Source organism: Hyaloscypha bicolor, assembly GCF_002865645.1.
Source record: "Hyaloscypha bicolor E unplaced genomic scaffold K444scaffold_10, whole genome shotgun sequence".
Taxonomy (NCBI): Eukaryota; Fungi; Ascomycota; class Leotiomycetes; order Helotiales; family Hyaloscyphaceae; genus Hyaloscypha; species Hyaloscypha bicolor.
In genome coordinates, this window is record NW_020194512.1 from 1209136 (window position 1) to 1231809 (window position 22674).

The 22674-nt window shown below is 21.9% G+C and overlaps 1 protein-coding gene across 1 annotated transcript; it reads right to left on the reverse strand.

The window, feature by feature from the left end:
* Positions 1-484: 484 nt before the first annotated feature.
* On the reverse strand, positions 485-835 carry K444DRAFT_513952 (uncharacterized protein; the record flags this gene model as incomplete). The annotated part of the gene is made up of 1 exon (XM_024873527.1): positions 485-835. A coding segment is annotated over one exon (351 nt), but the record flags the coding sequence as incomplete, so codon positions are not given.
* Positions 836-22674: the final 21839 nt, after the last annotated feature.

Consider the following 22674-nt stretch of genomic DNA (forward strand, 5'->3'; position numbering starts at 1 on the left):
TGGCCCCGAAGCTTGTATAAGGCCGCTAATTAATAATTTTAGCGAAGCTGCCCTAAACTCGTTTATATAACATTGTTGTACGGTCGGACCACCGTTTCTCGGATTTGTCCGCTAGCTAGCTGTGGGCCTCAGTAAGTAGGGCTCCCAATTGACCAATCGCTCGTATTGACGAACAGGGGGGATCAGACCGTGATTGGCTGTCAAAGCAACCGAATGTTCTTCACCCTGGACTGATACCAACTTAAGTCATCATCAGAATCAGCTGTAAATGGCTAGGCGTGAGCATTGCATTTATCCGATATGCATAAAATGGGGAGTTGGAGAACTTACCTATTTCTGAGTTACCTCTACTTATTAACCCAGACGGTGATTCTCCTCTACTTGGTAAATATTCTTCAGCAGAGGCATAGGTTGAATCTTCCCCATCCTCTGATATGCTCGCCGGAGGTTGCAATATGCCATTAACATGAATAGGTGAGCTTGTACCCGTGACCGAATCATACTGCGCGGCCCTCTTTGCACATCGGCCATTAATCTGTCTCCTTAACTCTGCCCTAGTATTTGAGTTCATCGTACTCGTGATACCTTCTCTAATCCTGCTCGCAACCTCGACCGGCACTCTGTCTTTAACGATATCCGGGGTCCGCCAACTTAGATATAGTTTGTTATGGCAAGCTGGGAGAATGTAATTTCCAGGGTGCGCGAGTATATACTGGAAGTAATTGAAGCACGCGAGCTTACTGTATCTAATATACTGGTCATCGCTAACGAAGTCAAATTGGCGCCAGTAGAAGAAATTAACTAGGAGAAGCTCGGCGTGGACGCGTGTTTTAAAAAGGCATTCTTGCTGGAGGCTGTCTAGTAGAGCGCCGTTGGATGTTCGTTCCAGTGTTTCAAGAGCTTCTTAGTAGTGGGTGATTTCGTTATCTCTTGTGAAGATTCGGCCAGCCATGCCATCCAGCGTAATAGAGTGAGAGGGTTGGCAGAAGCCCCTGGAAGGAGGCGATACGCGGGCTTGGATTTCGAACTGGTCTAGAATTGCGGGGAAGCGTAAGGCGGCCGAGACGATAGTTTTTGTGGTCTTTACTCGAGCTCCCGCTTAAATGCACGCTTCACTAATAAACCACCCCCTCTCTTTAAATACCCACAAAATGGTTAATGAAGACGATATGAAGAAGGGTCTGGCCGAAATCGAAAGCTCTGAAGCTCCTGATTATGCTATAATAGTATGGTACGGCAAGCCGTACTCTATCAAAATCGCTTTGTTTTGACAGTTTTGATGTTTTGGTCACATGGCAAAGGCCGCGGCCTTTTGCACGTGACTTGCGGGAATCATATAAGAAAGCTGGTTTTTCTATAGTCCTAGATAATAATCCCTCCTTTATATTTAATTAATTGAGCTTTTATATACTATATACTATTTATACTTTACTATTTATGCTTTTAATCTTATTATTTTACTATTAAATTATGTTTTATACTCTAGTATACTTTATATAGGTTTTTATTTTATAATAGTTTCTCTTTTATATATTTTATAATAAGTAATATAGGGAAGATCGAAATTTTGTAATTAAAGTAATACTTTTATAAAGTTCTAAGGGATTTCTATAAGGCAAATTATTAGCTTAGTAAATTTAGAAAAAAAAGAACTATTATAATATTTTAAGCCTAAGGCCAAAATATTAAGGATATATAAATATTAATCTTAGTATTTTATATTAATTTCTAATATATCTAATAACTTGAATATAAGTTAGCTATAAGATATAATTACTAGTATAATATATAGTAAAAATAAAGGCTAATTATAAAAAAAAAGAAATAGAGGAAATAAAATAAGAAATATTATACTAAAATAGTATAAATTAAACCTTAATTAGAAATAGACTTTAGTATTTAGAAATAAAATTATATTATTAATTTATATATTATTTTTAATTATAATAAAAACCGGAATAAAAATAATATTAGTTTTAGTAAAAAAGCTTATTTCTAAATTTAGAAAAAATATCTAAAAAAGGAAATACCTTCAATTTTAAATGAAATAGTAAATAGAAACTAGAAATAAAAATCCAAAAAAAATCAGAAATAAAAAATTATATAAATAATTTAGAAAAGCTTCTAAAAAAGAAAAAAATACTAAATAGAAATAAAAAAGAAAATTTAAAAAAATTAGAGAAATTAATAAAATTATTTTTATTATTTTTATTATTTTTATTATTATTTTTAATAATATTATTAGATATATTTAATTTAATAAAACTAAAAAAATATATTATAAATATTAAGCTAATAGAATAAAAGAAAAAATATAAGTAATAAAAATAAAACCAGAAAAGCTATTACCTTATTATTACTAATACTAAAACTCAAATCTAGATTATATTTATTATTATTAACTAGTTTCTTCTAAATCCCGGTTCTTAAATTAAAAGATATATTTAAATAAAAGATTAGTTTTTTAGAAATCTTATTAGTAGAAATTATTAAAATTAATATAACTAAAAATAAGTATATATTAGTATTAAACTTAAATCTACTATTTATAAAAGCTCCTAAAATACTATAGTTTTAAAAAAAAATTATATTCTTAAAATAATATATAAATATATATAAGAACTATTATATTTTTAATAATACTAAAAGAAAAAGAATTATTTATTATATTTCTTTTATTTATAAGAATTAAATTAAAGCTATATTAGAATACTATATTAATAATCCGGGAAATTACTAGAAAATTAAATTTTTAAGGCCTTATTAAAGAAATTCCGAGAATATAACTAAAGAATATTTAAAATTAGTTATAATTTTCTTAATTAGATTATTATATAAGCCTAGAATAAAGAAATCTCTTTTAAGTCTTATATTAATATATTTAATAAAGTATTAAAAAAGTTATTAAAAAAATTATTTAATATTAAGAATTTATAAGAGAATTATTTATTCTAATAAAAAATTATATTTTTAAAAATATAAACTTTAAGCCTATAAATATTTCTATTTATAAATATAGTAAAATATATAAAAAATAATAATATTTTATTAATATAAGGAAAACAAATACTATTTTAATATTACTAATAATCCAGATATATTTAGATATAATAATTTATAATATAATTCCCAAACTAAAAAATAATTACTTTTTACTAGTTTCTTTTATTATATTTTCTAAAGCTATTATAAATATAAATAAAAAAAGAACCTAACTTATAACTAATTATATAAAGTTTATTAAAAGTAGTAAACTTAAAAAAAAATTATTAACTAGCTAATAAAAAGTTTAGAAAAACTATTTATTATTATTATAATTTAAGAAAACCAATAGAAATAGCTTAATATAGCTACTATTATAATTCGGGAAAATATTTATAGTCTATTTATATAATCTAGCTAATTATAACAGAAATAATAGTATTAATAATCTAATAAATATAATTCGGGTTTTCGGGGAAAATATATAAAAAGTTATAGTAAAAGTTATAAGAAATACTATAATAGCTATAATAATTAAACTAAAATAAATAAAAATTCTAAATAATTATATTCTAGAAAAAGTTAGTTTTAAATATAATTAGAGAATATTATTTAAATTAATATAGCCTATAATATAAATCCAGAACTAAAAGAGCAAATTTGCTATAAGTATTATAATAAAAATAAAAATATTAATATTAATTTAAAATATATTTATATTTTTTAGTTTTATTACTTATTAATAAAAGAGCTTATAAATTATAAATATATTTATTAATTTAATAAAAGATAATATAAAGGGCTATTTGAGCCTAAATAAAAAAGTATTTCCTTTTTTTAACTAGTAAATACGAGTAATTTAATAAAATTATTTTCTAAGTTTAAGAAAAAGAATTTAATTATAACTTAAAAATATAATTTAAGGATATCTAAAAAATAATAAGAGATATCTAGTTTACTAGGCAAGAAAGAAATAAAAGAACTAGCTAACCGGAATCTATATATAAAAGCAAATAAATTATATTTAGGAAATCTAAATAGCTATTTTGCCTTAAAAGAAATTACATTAAAATTACTAATATTTTAGGTTCTAGAATTAATAAATAGAATTAAAATTTGACTATAAATAGCATTTTTATTAATATTATAATAGGTTTTTTATTAAAAAGAAAAAAAAAGAAATAGAAATAGCTAAAAACGAGCTAGAATAAAAGAAAAGCTACCTTATATAAAAGGCCAGAAAAATATTATTTTAAGAAATAATAAATAAAAAAATAGCCTAGTTAAGAATATAAATATTAATACTTCCAGAAATAAATAAAATAAATTAAGAACCTAATATATTCTTAATTATAATAAATATAGAACTTCTAAAATTAATAATATTTTAATAAAATTATTAAAAAAAGTAATTATTCTATTTTTAAAAACTTAGAAAAAAATAAGAATATTTATTAATACTTTAAAAATACTAGATTTAGTTATTATATTTCAGAACTAATAAATTAAAAATAATATTCCCTATTTTATTATCTTATAAATAGGAAATATTATTATATTAAATATAATTAGATATACTAGAAGATTTATAAAGCCAGTAGCTATAGCTTATATAATAAATAAAATATTTAAAGAATTAGAAATACTAGCTCAGATATCTAATATTAATAGAATTATTTAATTTAAAAATAATAATATTAATATTCGAATTTTACTAGCTTATAAATATATTATATAATCTTTATATCTCTAATTTGTATTTCGAGAACTTTAAGGAAATATTAAATATAAAGAAATAATTAATATTAGAACCAAAATTAATATTTTTTTTAAAAAGATCTTTAGAAATATTAGTAAAGTAATATATAATATTATAGATTATTAAATATTTATTATTACTAGAGCTAAATTTGGATTTATAAGAATAATAAAGCTTAGAACTAAAATTATAAAAGAAATAGAATATAAAAATATATTTTTTCTAATTAAAAAAGTTTTAAAAATCTTATTTAATTAATTATTCTTAATAAAAATAAAAATAAAAATTATATATAGAAATAATAGTTTATAGAATAGAAGATTTACTAATCCTAAAAATAACTAGAATATTTATATTATTATAATTATTTTATTTTTAAAAAATACTAGAAAGTAAAAAAAAGTAATAGTTTAAAAGTATTAAGCTTCTAGAATTAAGAAATTAAATAATATAGAACAGGAAACTAAAAAGAAAAAAGAAAAAGAAAATCTAGTATTATAACTAGTAATAATATTAGAGAAAATAAAAAGATACCGGGATTTCTTATTAATTCTTTTATTTTGGGTTTAGAAATTTAGGAAATTAATAATATTTTTAGGAAAACTAAAGTAAAAAAGGCTCTAGTTAAAATATTATTAAAAATAGTTCCCGATTTAATAAAAAAGGAAATAAAAAAAGTATTAAATAAAAATATTTCTAAAAAAAAGTTAAAATTTTCTAATAATAATAAAAAAAATTTCTAAAGCTATAAAATCTGGAATTTAAAATTAGAGAAAATTCTGAAATATATAAAAGTTTAAAAAAATACTTTAGAATACTAAATAAAAAAGTATTCTTTATATTTAAATAGAAAGAAGCTAAATAAAAAAGTTATAAATTCCGGAAATTAAATAAAAATAGTATTAGAAGAAATAACTATAGTTTTTAAAGAAAAAGATAATAATTATAGTTTATTTCTAGTTATAAAAGTATATAAAATAAAAGATAAAAAGATTTAACTAATAAATACTAATAATATAACTAAAAAAGACTCTAGTAAATATCCGAATTAGTTTAAGAGATTTAAAACTAGAAAATATTTATAAAAATATATTAGGAAATATAGAAACTACTTTTTATTAAAAATATTAGCTATTTTAAAAGATTTATAACTCATTTCGAAATGTTTTAAATAATTAGATATAAGAAACTAGTTTTAGAAAAAAAAAATAGCTATATTTCGAGAATTAATAATTAACTAAAAAATACTATTATATTTAATTAAAAGAAATAGAAAAAGTCTATAAAAATATTAGTTTACTTATTCTAATTAAAATTATTAAATATAAGGCCTAATAAGAAAAGAATTTTCTATATTCTAAAGCTCTAATATTAATAATAATAAAAATATTATTAGAATATCTAGATTATAAAGTTTTTAAGAAATATAATAGATTTTACTAGAATCTATAGTTTTTAATTATAAAAAAGGTTATTAGAACTTATAGACTAATTAATATTACTATAAAAATAAATTTAATAATCTTATAAAATACTAATTTATTTCTATTTACTAATAAAATCTTAAAGAAATTTATTAGATATATTTATATTTTTCTAATTAATATCTTTTCCGAATATAATTAACTTATACTAAATACTTATAATAGAAATTTAATTATATTTATAATATTTCTAGAACTATTAAAAATAATTATATTATTTTAGGAAATTACTAATTTTATTATATAGTTTATATAGGTTATTATAATTATTCTAGAAAATCTATTTCCTAAAAATTACTATATTATTTATTAATAATATTAGAATTAAGAGACCTTATATAAACTATAATAAATAGCTTATTTTATTTAAGATTTAGTATTTTATATTTAAATATATTTAAAACCTGAATATAACTTTAAATAAAGTTAAAAGAGCCAGAATTAATATTAGAAAAAGATTATAGTTCTATTATAATAATATAGTTATTATTGGCTTTATTTATAAAATACTTAAAAGAAGCCTTTTAAGCTTAGAAATTACTAAAATCTTAAGATAGAAATATTATAATAATATAATTAAAAGTAAGGCATTTATTAGAAATATTATTTATTACTATATTTGAATTAAAGGCTTTATAATTATTATTAAATCTATTTATTATTTAATAAGAAAAGATGTAATATAGGAATAAAATAATAAGTAAATATAAGTTATATAAATTCTTTAAAAAAAGCTTATTATTATTCTAATACTTTATAAGTTATAGTATAATCTATTAGAAAATTAGGAAATAATTATATTAATAATAAATATTAGCCTAGATAAATAGGGCAGAACTCTTAGTTAATATAATAATAAAAGAAAAAAGAAAGTTATATAATATAAGTCTAGAATCTGAAATAATACTAAATAGAAATATAATATTATTAAAAAAGAATATTAAAAACTAATAAAATATCTATAGAAAATATAATTCTAGCTATATAAAGTTTATTTTATTCTTGAACTAGATACTAATACGCTTGTTATATAGCTAAATAAAGTAGCTATAGACCTTTCTAGAGCTCTAATTATTTACTAGCTAATATAAATTTAATTATTTGACTTTAAAATCAAGTATATTAAAAAAACCAAATATATTACTACTAATAAATTATTAAAACGCTTATATTAAAAAGGTAATAATAAAAATAATAAGGATATTAATAAATAGTTAGTAATAGAGCTTAATATTATTAAAATAGTATTTATTAAATAAAAAGTTTAATTAAAAAACGGTTTCGGTTTAGTTATATAATATTATTTTAAGAAATTAAATTCTCAAGACTTTTATTAGATATTTGGATAGTAGTATCTAGTTACTAGAGATTAATAATTAAAGCTTTATTATATCTGGAAGCGAATTAATAATATTAAAAAATAATAATATCCGGAAATTATATAATAAAGGCTATAGCCTTTTATATATAATTTTTAATAATATAGTAAATAATAATACTAATTTCTATACTTTATTTAATAACCCGACTATTTTACTAGTTTTCTTAAATAATAGCTATTTCAAATAATATTAGAATATTATATAATATTTTATAATACTTTCTAGACTAAAAGAAATATCTAGAGCCAAGTTTCGAAAATTAAATAAAGAAGCTTTGAATTATAGTATAAGAAATTAATTATTATAAAAAGTTATATCTAAAGTATATTTATTTTAACTTATTATTAATAATTAAAAATAAAAGGAAATTATTATTAAAGAGCTATATAATAAGATTAGATATACTAGAAAAGAAAATACTTTTTATTTAATAACTAATTACTATTACTAGAAAGATTATTATAACTATATATAAAAGTATATTAGTACTTATAAAGTTTATTAGTATAAAAGTAAAAGAAAATAAGAAAAAGTTTTATATTTAATAAAAGCTATATTTCTTTTCTATTATCTTGAAATTAATATAATTAAATTACTAGATTATAAAGAATATAATTTATTAGTTATTACTAGAAATAACTTCTTAGAATAGATTAAAGCTAGACCTTTAAAAAACCTAACTAGTAAAAAAATTACTAAATTTATTTAGGAAGAAATTATTTATAAATATAGTTTATTTAGGTAGCTTAAAATAAATAGTAAATCGGAATTTAAAAGAATAATAATTCAGGAACTTAATAAATTAAGAATTAATAGAATTATTATTTTGGCCTATAATTTTAAAGAAAATAATATAATTAAAAGAGAATATTAACTAATTATTTAAGTATTTATTATATTTATAATTAGTAGAAAAAAGCTTTAAATAGATTTACTATTATATATTCTATTTATTAACTAAATTATTATATACAAACTAACTAGATTTATTTTCTTTTATATAGTCTATAGTAAAGAAGCTATATTATTTATAGAAATATATTTTCTAAACTAGAAAATACTTAAATAAAATAAAGTTTATAATAGAGAAATACTTCTAGAAATATATATAAAATAAATATAAATAAAAGATAAAAATATTAAAGAAGCTAAAATAAAAAAGAATAAAAGATACTAAAAAGAAAAAAAGTAATTTAATACTATTTACTAGATTTATTTAAAGCCTATTTTAGAAAAGGATCTAGTTTTTATATATAATATTAAATTAAGAAATTAAAATAAATTAAGAAATATAAAGCTATTATATTACTAGTTTGGCCTATATAAAGTAAAATATATAAATTAACTAAAAGAATATTATATACTAAAAGAGGTTAATAGTACTATATTCTAAAGAATATATACTAGAAATTAATTTAAATGGTTTATTAAAAGAAATAAATTCTGGTACTTTTTTAAATATATATCTATAAATGAATACTTTAAAATAGATATAGAATTAGAAAAAGAAATAGTAATAAAGTACTATAAATAAAATAGTATTTAAGAAACCGAAAAAGTTATTAGTATTATTATATATATTCTAGAGTTATTAGAATTAGAAAAAATAAAATATATTTCCTTTATAGAGAATTAGAAGAAAGTATTTAATAATAGAAGCTTTTCTTAATCTAAAATAAAACTTATTATTTTTAATTCTTTATATATTTTTTCTTTTTTTCTTTTAACTATTATTTATAGCCTTTAGAGAATATTATTATTAGATTACTATTCTAGAGATTAGATAAGCTTTACTATTACTTATTTCTTATTATTATCTAATTATTATAATTAGATAATATTTTTAATATAAAATTCTATTACTAGATTTTGAAAATGAAATATAAAATATTCTTTTTAATATAAAAATAAATAGGGAATTAAGAAATTATCTTATAGACTCTTAATTTCGAACTATAATACTTTTTAGAAAGTTCTAATAATATAAATAGTTATTATATATAGAAAAGAAAACAAAAGAAGCCTTTTATATATTTCTAAAAAAAAAGAAAATACTAAACTAAAAGCTTTTTAGAAGCTCTATTTGCTTTTTTAGCTAGCTATTCTTATAGCTTATACTAGTCTAAAGCTTAATTATAATACTTATAAATCTCGATTTTAATTTAAACTACTATTATAAGTTTATTTGTAATATTTAAATAAACTTTCTAATTAAAAGTTATATATAGACGAAATAGCAGTTCTATAAAAGAAAAGAGAAACCTTATTAAATCTAATAATTATTTCTAAAGATATTTAATAATATATAATTCTGGGAATTTCTTAAATATTAAATAAACTAGATTTACCTATTTAAAGCCTATTTTATATTAGGAAATTCACTTTTTCTTTTATATAATTATAGCTATATTTAAAACTTATATTAAGGCTTAATTAGTATATTATATATTTTTACTTTTATATAAAGAGAACTTCTTTTATATAGAATTTATTCCCTAATTATAATATTATTTCATTATTAAGAACTAATTATTTTTTTAAAAAGCTAGTATAATTTATTAATTCTTATTATAAATCTATTTCTTACTATTAAATATTATTTAAATAATTAGAAAGATATCTTTAATCCTATATCTTTAATATTAATTTAGAATACTTGATTTTTCTATATTCTATATTAATTTTAATATTAATTATTTCAAACTTAATAATAGTATTATAAATTCTATTTATATTATTTTATAATTCTTTTTTTTATAATTTCCGAATTCTTTAATATTACTTTTTTAAATATAAATATTATTTTAAAATTCTAACTAACTAAATAGCCTTCTATTATATAAAATCGATTTTAATAAATGCTAAATAAAGATAATTAGCTTTTAAAAAAGTTGCAAATTAGTTTTAAAAGAAATAATATCTTATTTTAAGTTATTTTTTAATTCTATTATTCTGATTTTTTTTCTATTAATATTTATTTTATATTTTCCTAATACTTTTAGTATATTTATATATTTTATCTTTTATATATTTCTTATATTATTTCTCTTCTTTTATACTATTCTTTAAATTAATAGAAATATTTCTAAATAAATAAAGAATTAAAATATATTTATATTATAAAATTTATATTTCAATACTTTAAATACTATTACTATATTTATATTTTTATTATATTACTTTCTTATTTCTCTATTATTACTATTTAGTTTAACCTGCCTTAATTATTTCCTAGATTATATTTCTTTAAATATATATATTTATATTTTTTTTCTATAATAAAAGTTTAATTCTATATTTTATTTTCTATAATTATTTCTAATTTATAACTATATTATTTTAAATATACTTAATTATTATATTTATTTTCCTATTATATATATTACTATTTTAGCTTTATTTTTTTAATAGAAAGAAATATACTTAAATATATATAATACCTTTATATAATTCAAATCTATTCTAATTTATTTTTTGTTTTAAAAAGCATTTAAAAAAAATTCTTATAATTTCAAAAACCTTTAATTTTATAACCCATAATTATTATACTAATAATATTTATATAACTTCTTTAAGAATAATAAAATAGCCAAAAAAACAGATTTTTTAAGCTAGTAAAATATAGTAACTAGTTCTTATAAACTATAATATTATTAAAAGCCTATAAATTAATAGTATTAAGGTTTAGAATATTAAAAGAGCTTAGGTAATTATAGAAAGCCTATTAATACTAGAAAAGATAGATATAATTACTGGATTTAATATAAATATTTTAGGCAAGCTAAATAGTATATATAATAAGCTTTTAAAATAGAAAACCTTTATTAGAAATAGAACTAGACTAGAATTAACTAAAAAGAAGCTAAAGAACTATTAAGCTAATAATAGGAAATTCGAGAATATTATTAAAGGTATTATTAAAGGCAAATAAAAAAAGCTTAATAAAATTAAGACTATAATAAATAGTTTTAAAACTAAGAATTAGAATAGAATTATATAATATAATAAAGCCTTTAGCTAATATATTAATAATATCTATAATAATCTTAATAAGAATATTTATAAGAAGTTATATTTTCTTTTTAAAATAAAAGCTTTAGTATATAAAGCTATTTAATTAATTAATAAAACTATTTTAGAATATATTAAAAATAAAAAGTATTAAAATACTAGTATATTTACTAAATTAGATATTATTAAGATATTTAAGTATATTAAATATTACGAGTATAAGATCTAGGGCCTAGAAGGCATAATTAGACTGTCTCTATTTCGACGATTTAAAGCTAAAGAGAGAAGAGGATCCCAAAGGAGCCTCGGATCTAAATAATTACAAGCTATATACGGGCCCATATACTAGCTTAAGCTCGGGATCATATATAATAATCAGGTAACTATAAATACCTTGCTTAAATACCAGATGCCTCTCTAGCTCTAGTCTAACCCCTACTAGTACCATATATTATAATAACCGTAATATTACCCCCCCCCTCGAAATAAGCTTGTTCCCGAGCTTTGAAAGTCCCTATTAAATTTCCAAGTTACAGGTTATATATTAAAGGCCAGGGCCTTTTATATATAACTTTAAAGGATTTCCGTCCGTATTATATGGTTCCGGTAGTATATTATTCTTAGTATAGTCTAACTAATAGGAAAGATTCTGGGGCGGTTCTGGCTATTCGGGATTCTTATTATAGAAGCTCTAAAAAGCTAGGATATTATTATTTAATAAGAAAGCGGGATATTACTCCGGATCTAGATCTTATTCTTTCTACTAGATTCGGTACTTTAGCTTTCTATAAAGCAGTTTTACTGCTTATATCTCTTAAACTTCGTATTCCGTTTCCCTGTTTTATAGTTCTAATAGCAGAGACTCCGGATTTGCTTATCCGGGAAAAGGATTACCTAGGTCTTTATATAGCTTCTCTATATAGAATACCAGATATATTCTTATTAATTCCGGAAGCTTGAGCCTAAAGAAATATCCTATTTATTCCAGGATTTTATATAGTTCTTCTATTTAGTAAGCTAGCTTGCGGCTCGGATAATTATTCTTCTAGTACTTAGTAATAATCTATATCTTGTTTCCTATTTTAAAGTCTACTAGTTAGCGGTACTTATTAGCTTGAGTAGTATAGTATTTTTATATTTATATTATGTTTTTCTATATCTTTTGCTATAATTTATAGAGCTATATTACTAGGGCCTTTGCCTTCTATCTATTTAGCTCTTTCTTTAAGGTATCTAATTATATTTGGGTTTTCCAGTCAAATAATATCTGCGGTTTATAGCCCTTCTCTATAAGAAACGGGGATTAGCCTATAGTCTTATAGACTAGAGCTATCTACTAGTAGTCGATTATTATTACCTATTCGTTCTAATTATCCTAGTAGTAATTTATATAGGAATATAGCTATTAGTTAAAGTACTAGTTAATAATCTCTGTCTAGCTATTAGTTTAGGGATAATTAATAGTTAATAACTTGAGCTTTATACTAATATACTTATAGAACTTGCTCCAGAAATCCGATATAAACTGGGGGCCTTAATTAGATATTATAGTCTCCGGAATACTAATTTGGCAAACTATATAGGTAAGAAACAGGGATACTAACTCTTTAGCCATTACTATATTTCGGACAGAAATTGTAATAGGGTACTTGCCTAGGCAATTAATAAAGATTACTACTATATTATACTTATTTCTATTCTCTGGGCACTTCTTGAAATCCACTAATATATACTATTAGGAGCAGTCAGGAACTAGTAATAGATATAAGAGCCCTGGCTTCTTATTCCTAGGGATATAGGATTATTAGCAGATATAGTAGTTATTCCTATACTAATTAATATCTATACCTTGGCCTGGCCAGTAATAGTAGGCCTAAAGAAGCTATTAAAGCTTGGCTCGTCCTGGGTATTCTATTAGGGACTATATATATGCCTCCTAAATAAGAGTAGTATATAAGGGTATCTCAGGTATTATTATACTATTAGGTATAAATAGTTTGCCGTATTATAAGAGAAGGCTATCTTATAGTATCTAAGTATCTTTCTTCTTGTTTCTTGCCTTATCCCGTAGCTTTTCTAGTTCCGGTAACTTTTAGTTCTTACTTAATAGCTTATTTACTAGCTAGATACTATTATACTGGGTTTCTTCCTGAGCCGGGCTTATAAAGGCCTTAATTAGGGCTAACTAGAGATCCCGTATAATATTATTATTAATCTTTTATTATAGGAGGAGAATTTGGGTTTAATAGGCTACTATTACCTTATTCTAGGTAGTTATATTCTCGTATTTCTTATTTAGGATATTCGCTTATTTATTTAACTTGCCTGCCTAATATATAAGCTTAAAATAGTAGCGGGAAAGGTACTTTACCTAGTAAGCTTATCTTACTAAAAGCTTCTTTATAGTTATAAAGTACTTGAGGGCTCGGTAGTCTAAGTAAATTATAAAGGGTACTTCCTATAGGCCTTCTAGCTCCGCTTACTATTTAGTTAAAAAGAAAATAATAGTAAGTATCTCTTTATTATAGATATTATAGTTTAGCTTTACTAATTATATAGTCTTAGAGAAGAATACTACCGGATACTAGAGTTCTATTTAGGGGTCTTACTATAAGAGAATACCGGCTATAACTCTATTTAATATATCTGTCTTAACTATAGTAGGGAGGTTCGGGTTATAGTAATATAGAATTAGTACCGAGAATATAGCTTACTTTAGCTTAGTAAAACCTTCTTAATACTAATCTATTTACTTAAACGGAACTCCCTTATATATTAGAGCTATTAGGGGCTTTGCTATATGGCTATATTCTATAATAAAGTATTAATAAAAGTTATAAAAACCCAGAAAGCCTTATATTTCTTTAATTATCTTTAGTAATTACTAGTTCTTAATAACTACTATCTTATCTGGGTCTATTTTAATACCTCTAGTAGAAATAATAAAGCCTAGGTACTTTATATAAGTAACCTTAAACTCTAATTTCTTAATATCTATTTAGAGGCCGGTATCCTGTAACTACTAAAGAATCTTTTATATATAGTTTTTATATTCTAGGGAATTATTCAAGTAAATTAGAATATTATTTAAATAAGCTATATAAAAGATATTAAGGTAATTAAAAAGAATATTATTTATATACCTCTAATATATAGTAGGACTATTAGTTAGGCCTTTCTAAAGGACCTTATACTTATAGGCCCTATATTTTATATGAAATATTATAAGTTTTTCTAATTCTGGATCTATTTGGATCTAATAAAATACTTACTAAATATCTAGCTTTATATAGACCTTGGCTTGAGCTAGCTATATAAGGGTCTTATAAATAAGGGAAAGAGAATAATAGTTCTTCTATATTAAGTTATTTAGCTTATAATAGTTAATATAGAATTAGAGAGCTTTATTAGTCTTCTTTATAAAGAGAATTAGAGATATAAAAGAGGACTAGCTTGGCTTAATAAAGCCCTATTAGAGGTTTTCTTTAAGGAAGTACTTAATCTCCTATAGCTTATAGGTCGACTATTAATAAAACAGGAAATATTCTAGGCTTTCTGGGCCTTTGGGATTATTAATCTAAATCTTATAGTTATATAGTTAATACGGGAATAAGATATTTAATACTTTCTTTAAGAAGATATCTATAAAATCCTTAAACTTCTCTAGTAAGACTCTTACTAGCTACTATAGCTCTGTCTCTCTTAGCTATTACTTACCCGGGATAAACTTATCCTCTTACTATAATTCTAGCTTTTTATTAATCTCGAAAAACAATATTATAAAGAAAAGGTTCTCCTTCTTCTATAAGTTTATCTAGAAAGCGGCCGGCGAGATATCTATAATATTAACCAAAGGCCTCGACTAGATCTTATGGCTTTCCTTTAGATAGTATAGTTTTAATATCCCTGTCTCTGGCTTAGAAGAAACTTCTATATTCCCCAAGGCTACTTATATTTCTCTATAGTATTAAGCTTAATTCTTTTACTATATATAGCTTTCTGAGTCCGGATTAGAAAAAGAATAAGGGGATTTCCTCTTTATAAGCTAAGATCTCTAGGACTTATCTATAGCTATAGCTTTATTTCTTCTATTTATATTTTCTTAGTACTAGTTACTTTTCCCAGATTCCAAGTTCTTATATATAATAGTTAGGACCTTATTCTAATTCTTCTTTCTAGGCTAATTATCTGGCCAGATTAACTTTCTATTCTTATAATTAATTAGGATACTAGTACTTATAAATTACTATTATTTCAAAATTATATTATATTTGCCTAGTCCTATAACTAGTATAGGTACTAGGACCTTCCGTCTATTAATTAAGAGTATAAGCTTAATATAGTAAGTAATAGGTATGGCCTACTTACTATTAAACCCCTTTATATTATAGGGTAATACTAATTAAGTAGGCTTAATATCTAGAAATCGTTTAATTATTCTTATAAACTTGGAATTAATAAAAGTATATCCGTTTACTCTGGTATTAATAAGAGAAGAAGTCTTAATACCTAATCTATTATTACTAATTATATAAGGGAATATAAATGCTTTACTTTCTAGTAGCTAGCTCAAATTAACTTCTATTATATTTATATAATACGGCCCTAAAAAGGAGACTTCCTTTAGGGGTTCTCGTTTCCCTATTCTATATTCTTAAATAGCTTACTTATAGTAAGTACTACTAGCTTAGCTGCTAAAACTTGCTTTATATATTCTGTCTTGGGCTCTAGATAGTTTCTAGATATATAACTAAATCTATTATAGTTATAGTACTTAAGATCTAAGGATCCGGGCTTCGGGGTAATAGGCTTGTCTATTATTAGGGTCTTAAGAGCAGGCTTTATATAAAAGGCGCCTTCTGGGCTTGGCTTATCTATACTTTTATTAGCTTTCTTAAATGCCTGTTCTTTCTTTTTATAGTAAGCTCGGATCTACTAGTTATTTATAGTATAGTATTATATGAACTCTATAGTATGGATAGCCGGGTTATTATAGTATATAGCTACGGCCTCTTAAAGCTTCTAGGTAAGCTTATTATTCAGGTTATTCTTAAGGTCCTGCAGGTTAATATTTCCGTCTGCTATATGCCTCAGAAATAGGATATAGAACTCCTGAAAGGTCTGGCCCTTTTTTATAAACAGCTTTTTAAATGCTTGCCGAGTGTTATACTTCTTGTTTGGGTTACTATATAGCTTCTCTAGATAGATATATAGTTCCCTAATAGTCTCGTATATATATTAATTATCCTGGTTCAGGCGGAAAGAGATTAGTATAAGGGTATAGCTACCTATATGGCCGGATATATAAATAATCTTAAGGTCCTCTGTCTAATAGGTATTAGAGTTACTATAGAGCTTGTTTTTAATCTGAACTAACTAATTATTAAAGGTAATACTATTCTTGGTTATATCTTCGAAAATGGAAAGGTTAGAGAGTTTAACTAAGTATTTACCTTCTAGAGCAGGGAAACCGGTTATTCCGGTAGGCTATATAATAAGCTTCTCGATAATGGCTTTATTCTTTTATAGGGCTTACTTAGTTTCTTTTAGCTAATTCCGATAATTCTTGCTATAGGTAAGGATATTATATATTTTTAGAATTAGCTTAATAATCTCTTTATATAAAGCCTCTGGGTTCTAAAGTAACTCTTGGAACTCCGCCTTTAATAAGGCAGGTTCCTCTTCTTCCTCTATTCTCTAGAAAAGAGTATCTCTTCTACTATAAATATTAATGGAATATTCGGACTTCTTAGAAGACTTAATAAAAGGCTCTAGTCTACTTTCTGGTAGTATACTAGTAGCGTCTCGTACTATAGCTTCTTCTGACTTGCCTAGTTATTCCGGGACTTGCTTTCTTATAGATCTTCGTTTAGTAATAAGGTTACTAGCCTATCCGCTTGCCTGGCCGGTCTAGGGCTTTCTTGCCTAGTTATTCTAGAGCTTTCTTTTATTCTAATATTAGTTAACCGGTTCGGAAGTAGCTATAGTATATTATATCTGTACTTATTAAAAACTAATCGGGTAAATATTATTTAAATCCTCCGCAGGATTAAGAAATAGATAAGCTTTGAATTATATTACGAGTATAAGATCTAGGACCTAGAAGGCATAGTTAGACTATCTCTATTTCGATAATTTAAAGCTAAAGAGAGAAGAGGATCCCGAAGGAGCCTCGGATCTAAATAATTGCAAGCTATATACAGGCCTACGTACTAGCTTAAGCTCGGGGTCACGTGTAATAATCAGGTAACTATAGATACCTCGCTCAGATGCCAGATGCCTCTCTAGCTCTAGTCTAACCCCTACTAGTACCGTATATCGTAATAACCGTAATATTAAAGCTATTTCGGAACCTGGAAAATTAGTTTTTAAACTATTATTAGCTAATATTCTTAAAGCTAGATAATATATCTTTAAAGTTTCCGAAATTCTAATTAAAGAAATTTATAATAATAAGCCTTTTTCCTACTTTCTAAAATAAGTCTAAAGAATAGATCCCTATTATAATTTTAGCTTTAATTTAATTAGATTTAGCTAATAAGAATAGAACTAATTTAATATAGCCTAGTTATAATTCTACTAGTAAAACTAATAGAATTAGTATAATTAGTTAAAAAGAACCTAGTAAGAAAAAAAAGCAAACTAAGCCTAAAACTTCTAATAGATAGCAAAAATCCGAATATTAGTTCAAGTATAAAACTAATAAAATAAAGGAAAATAAAAAAGAGATAAATAAAAAAGAATTCTTTATTTTAAAGAAAAAGATATTATCTAGAAAGATTCCTATAATTATATTTAGAACCAAGAAATAAAAAACTAAAAATATTAAATTCGAGAAAATTAAAAGTAATAAATATACCTATAAAATACTAGCTAAATAGAAGTTAATACTTATTTAATAAAATAAATATGTCTTTAAGAAAATATATAATAATATTTTGGGATCTGTTTATAAATAAAAGTATTATAGAATTAATAATAGAATTCTTAAAACTTTTTATAAAATATATATTTAATAGCCTACTAATATTTTATTTATTAATATAAAAGATATTAATATTTATAAGAATACTTTAAAGCTAGTTACTATAATTTATAAAATTACTAAAAATAAGAAGTATATTTCTATTACTTAAATAAATAAAGAAATACGGGATTTTTTTTTAAAAAAACCAGGAAATTATAAAATATAAATATAAGTATTATATTTCTAATTAATTCCGCTCAAATTTATAGCTCTAATTTAATATTATAATTTCTGTTTCTGAGTCTAGTATTAGTAATCTGGATATAAATAGTTATATTTATAAAAAGAACTATCTAAAATAAATTAAGAAACTTAGTATTTAAAAGCTTTTAATATAGGAAATAGAAATACTATAATTCTATTTCTAAAAAAATATAAAAATCTAGATAATAGCTATTTTATCTTAGTCTTTTGACTCTTAATAGCAGATCTATTAATATAGCTCGGATTTTATAAGGCATTAAATAAATATTCTATTTATTTAGTTATTTATTTTTAGCTAGTTTAATACTATATTTCTAGAAATATTAATTATAATTAATATAAAAGCAATATTAAAAATCTGGCTATTACTAAAGCTTTAAATAGCAAATTCTATTTTAGTAAAAAGTATTAGAATATTAGCTATATATTTTCTATAAACTATAAAAAAGCTATTATTTTTAATATGTTTTTTAAAGATATTAATTATTTCTCTATTTCTAATAATTTTAAGCCGGAAATAGTAAAGAAAATAGACAAGTATTTACTAAAAGTAATAGAAGAAAAGACTTCAAATATAGTCTATTTAACTAAATAAATAAATACTTTTAGCTAGGTAATTTATAAGTCTAAAATTATAAATAAGTAATAATTCTCGAATAATATAAAAACCAAAAAATAGCTTAATAATTTATTATTTAATAGGTCTTTTATTATAATTTTAATAAGTCTAGTTATTATTAAAGATAAAATATATAAAAATAAAGTCTTTTATAAGATTATTAAAGCCTTTTATCTAAAACTTTCCTCTTTTATTAAAGGTTAATTTAAGAATATTATAAATAATACGAAATTTAAAGAAGCTATTTATTTAGAATATGTTAGTATAATTTATAATATAATTTACTATAATAAGCCCCTTTAATATCTAGTAATAAAGGCGGAAATTAAGTAATAATTAAAAACAAATACTAATTAATATAAAGAATTATATTGGATTTAATATAAGAATATAGCTAAGCGAATTCAGATTATTTTTAAGTAAGTTCTGGAATACGAAATAAGACTATTTAAGAGTAATAGATCTTATTTTAAATATATTAAAGAGAAATGAAATTAGCTAATAAAGAAGAATCCTGTAATATATATAGGGTTATATATAACTTAAGGGCATATAATAAACCTCGGATATTACGGGTATTAATTAGGGAGATTAAAGGCCCTTTAATATTATAACTAACTACTATTTATATTATAAGTATTAGGCTTATAAATTACTAATTATATATATATTATTAGGGCCTTCTATTTAGAAGGGGCTTTCCTGAACTTTATAGAAGAGATAAAGATTAGTTCTATACTAAATTTAATACTATAGTTTTATAACTCACTAATTTATTCGATTATCTTATTACCTACTAATAAATACCTTATAAGCTAATTTCTCTATCTTTAAAAAAAATAGTTTAATAAGTAATTATATCTCGAAATTTGCGAAATATATAATCTTTTACTAGAGCTATTCCTATAAAGGAAGTCGACCAGATTAGCTCTAATATAAGTAATAGTAAAGGCTTATCTAATACTTTTAATAAGGCCCTTTAAAAGCCTCTAAAAGCCAGTAATAATAATAGAAATAATTCCGGTAATAATTAAGATACCGAGATTAATACCCAAGTTACTATTACCTAAATTATAGAATAGAGATTATATACTAATATTAAAATATTCTAATAAAAGCAAGAATTAATAAATACTATTAACTAATATATCCTATAATTAGAGTAATATAAGAGTACTTTTAGGAATATTTTATAGTTTATTATATTTTATAGAAACTCTATTTATAAGTTTATTCTATTTTCCTTAGTAATTTCTATTAAAGAACTTCCTAAAATAGAATTAGAACTTATTTTCTTTCCTAATATAATAAGCTTTAAAAATAATCTCGATATTATTTATTAGAAGCTACTATATAATATCCTAAAGATATATTTAAATCGAGAAAAGCTTCTTAAAGTCCGGATATCTAATTTATATTATAGAAAGTTCTTTAAAAAATAGAGAATATTTATATCTTTTTAAAAGGCGGTTTTTAAGACCTAATTTTGGACTTATAATAGATACTTTTCTAGAGTTAATTTTATTATAAGTACCTTTAGAAACAAATCTTATAATACTTAGGAAGCTATAATAAAGTAAAGCCTACTATTATATAAGGTCTATTAGAAGTAATTCAAGGCCTATTTAATAGATATATTTTAAATATCTTAAATCCGTTAATAAGATATCTTTAAAAAGTTCCAAGATCTTTATTAGAAAAATAGTAAAATAGTTATTAAATTATATATTTGAATAATTAGTTTTAAAGTTAACTAGAACCTATATACTAAGAGAAACCGGATCCGGACTTTTAATACTACTTTATCTAATTATAAGACTTATTAGATACTTATATTTATTTTCTTAAAAGATAAGGCAATATCTATTTCCGAATAGCTTAAGAAAGCTTAGAAAGTAAAATATACTATTTACTTTAAATTAAGGAAAATAAAAGTAAAGAAGTCTAGTAAAGGTAATTCTGCCTCTAAGAACTCTGATTTAGTAAATTCTAATTTATAAAGCTATTAGAAAAAGAAAAATAAGTTCCGAAAATTATATAAGAAATCTTTAGATAGTACTTTGGTTTCTTTAAGGTCTTAATAAAATACTAGTTCTATTTTAGGTATAGTTTATTGAATTTATAAATAGAAAGAATACTTTTTAGGAAATATAAAGTATTCTAAATATATTAAATAGACTTAGTAGAATTCTAATAAGGCTAAAACTATAAAAGAATTAAGGTATTTATAAAAGCAGATTAATACTATTATTATAGAGAAATATTCTAGAAAAGATTTTTTTAAGAAATAAGAAAAAAAGAAAACCAAATTTTAAATATTAATAATTTTAGCTATAATAAAAAAGATATATTACTTTATATAACTATTTAAGTAAAATTAATATAGCTAGAAGTAAATATTTCAGAAATATATAATAGATTTAGTAATACCGGATTAGACTATAATTTCCTTAATAATAATTAGGCTTAAAGCTAGAGCTTTATTACCTTAACTAAATATAACTAAGAATTTGTAATCTTTTATAAAAATAGATTTAAAGTCTATTAAACTTATAATTTTAAAGTATTTATTATAGATAATTATAGTAAAATATATTCTTTTAAACTCCGGTTCTATAAATATAAAAATATTAGCTTTTATAGCCTTATTTTTAATATAGAATTTTATAAAATAACTCTTATATAATATATAGACTATATTAAGAAATAATAGATATATATATCTATATAGCCTAATAATATTAAAATTTTAATATTAAAAGAATTTAATAAGAAGCTTAATAAGTATCCTAAACTAATATTTCAAGTCTTATTCTTAACTAAAGGCAAATATAACTATTCTAGATAATAGGCTTTATATATTTATAATAGCTATTAGGTTTCTATTTTATTATATAGTTCTAGTAATACTAAATAAGAGTTTTTAATATAGTAAATTAATATTTTCTAGAAAGAGGCCTTAGAAATACTTATTTATTTCTAAAATAATAAATATAAAGATTTCTTAGAAGTTTTTAATTCTAATAAAGCTTTAAAACTTCCTAATCTTAGTAATATTAAATACTTTATTAATATAGATAGTATAGTCCTATATAGGCCTTTATATAATCTATTAAAGACCTAACTAGAAATATTATATTTATATTTATAGAATATATTTTATAAATATTAAATAAGGCCTAGTAAAAGCCTAGTAGAAATATCTA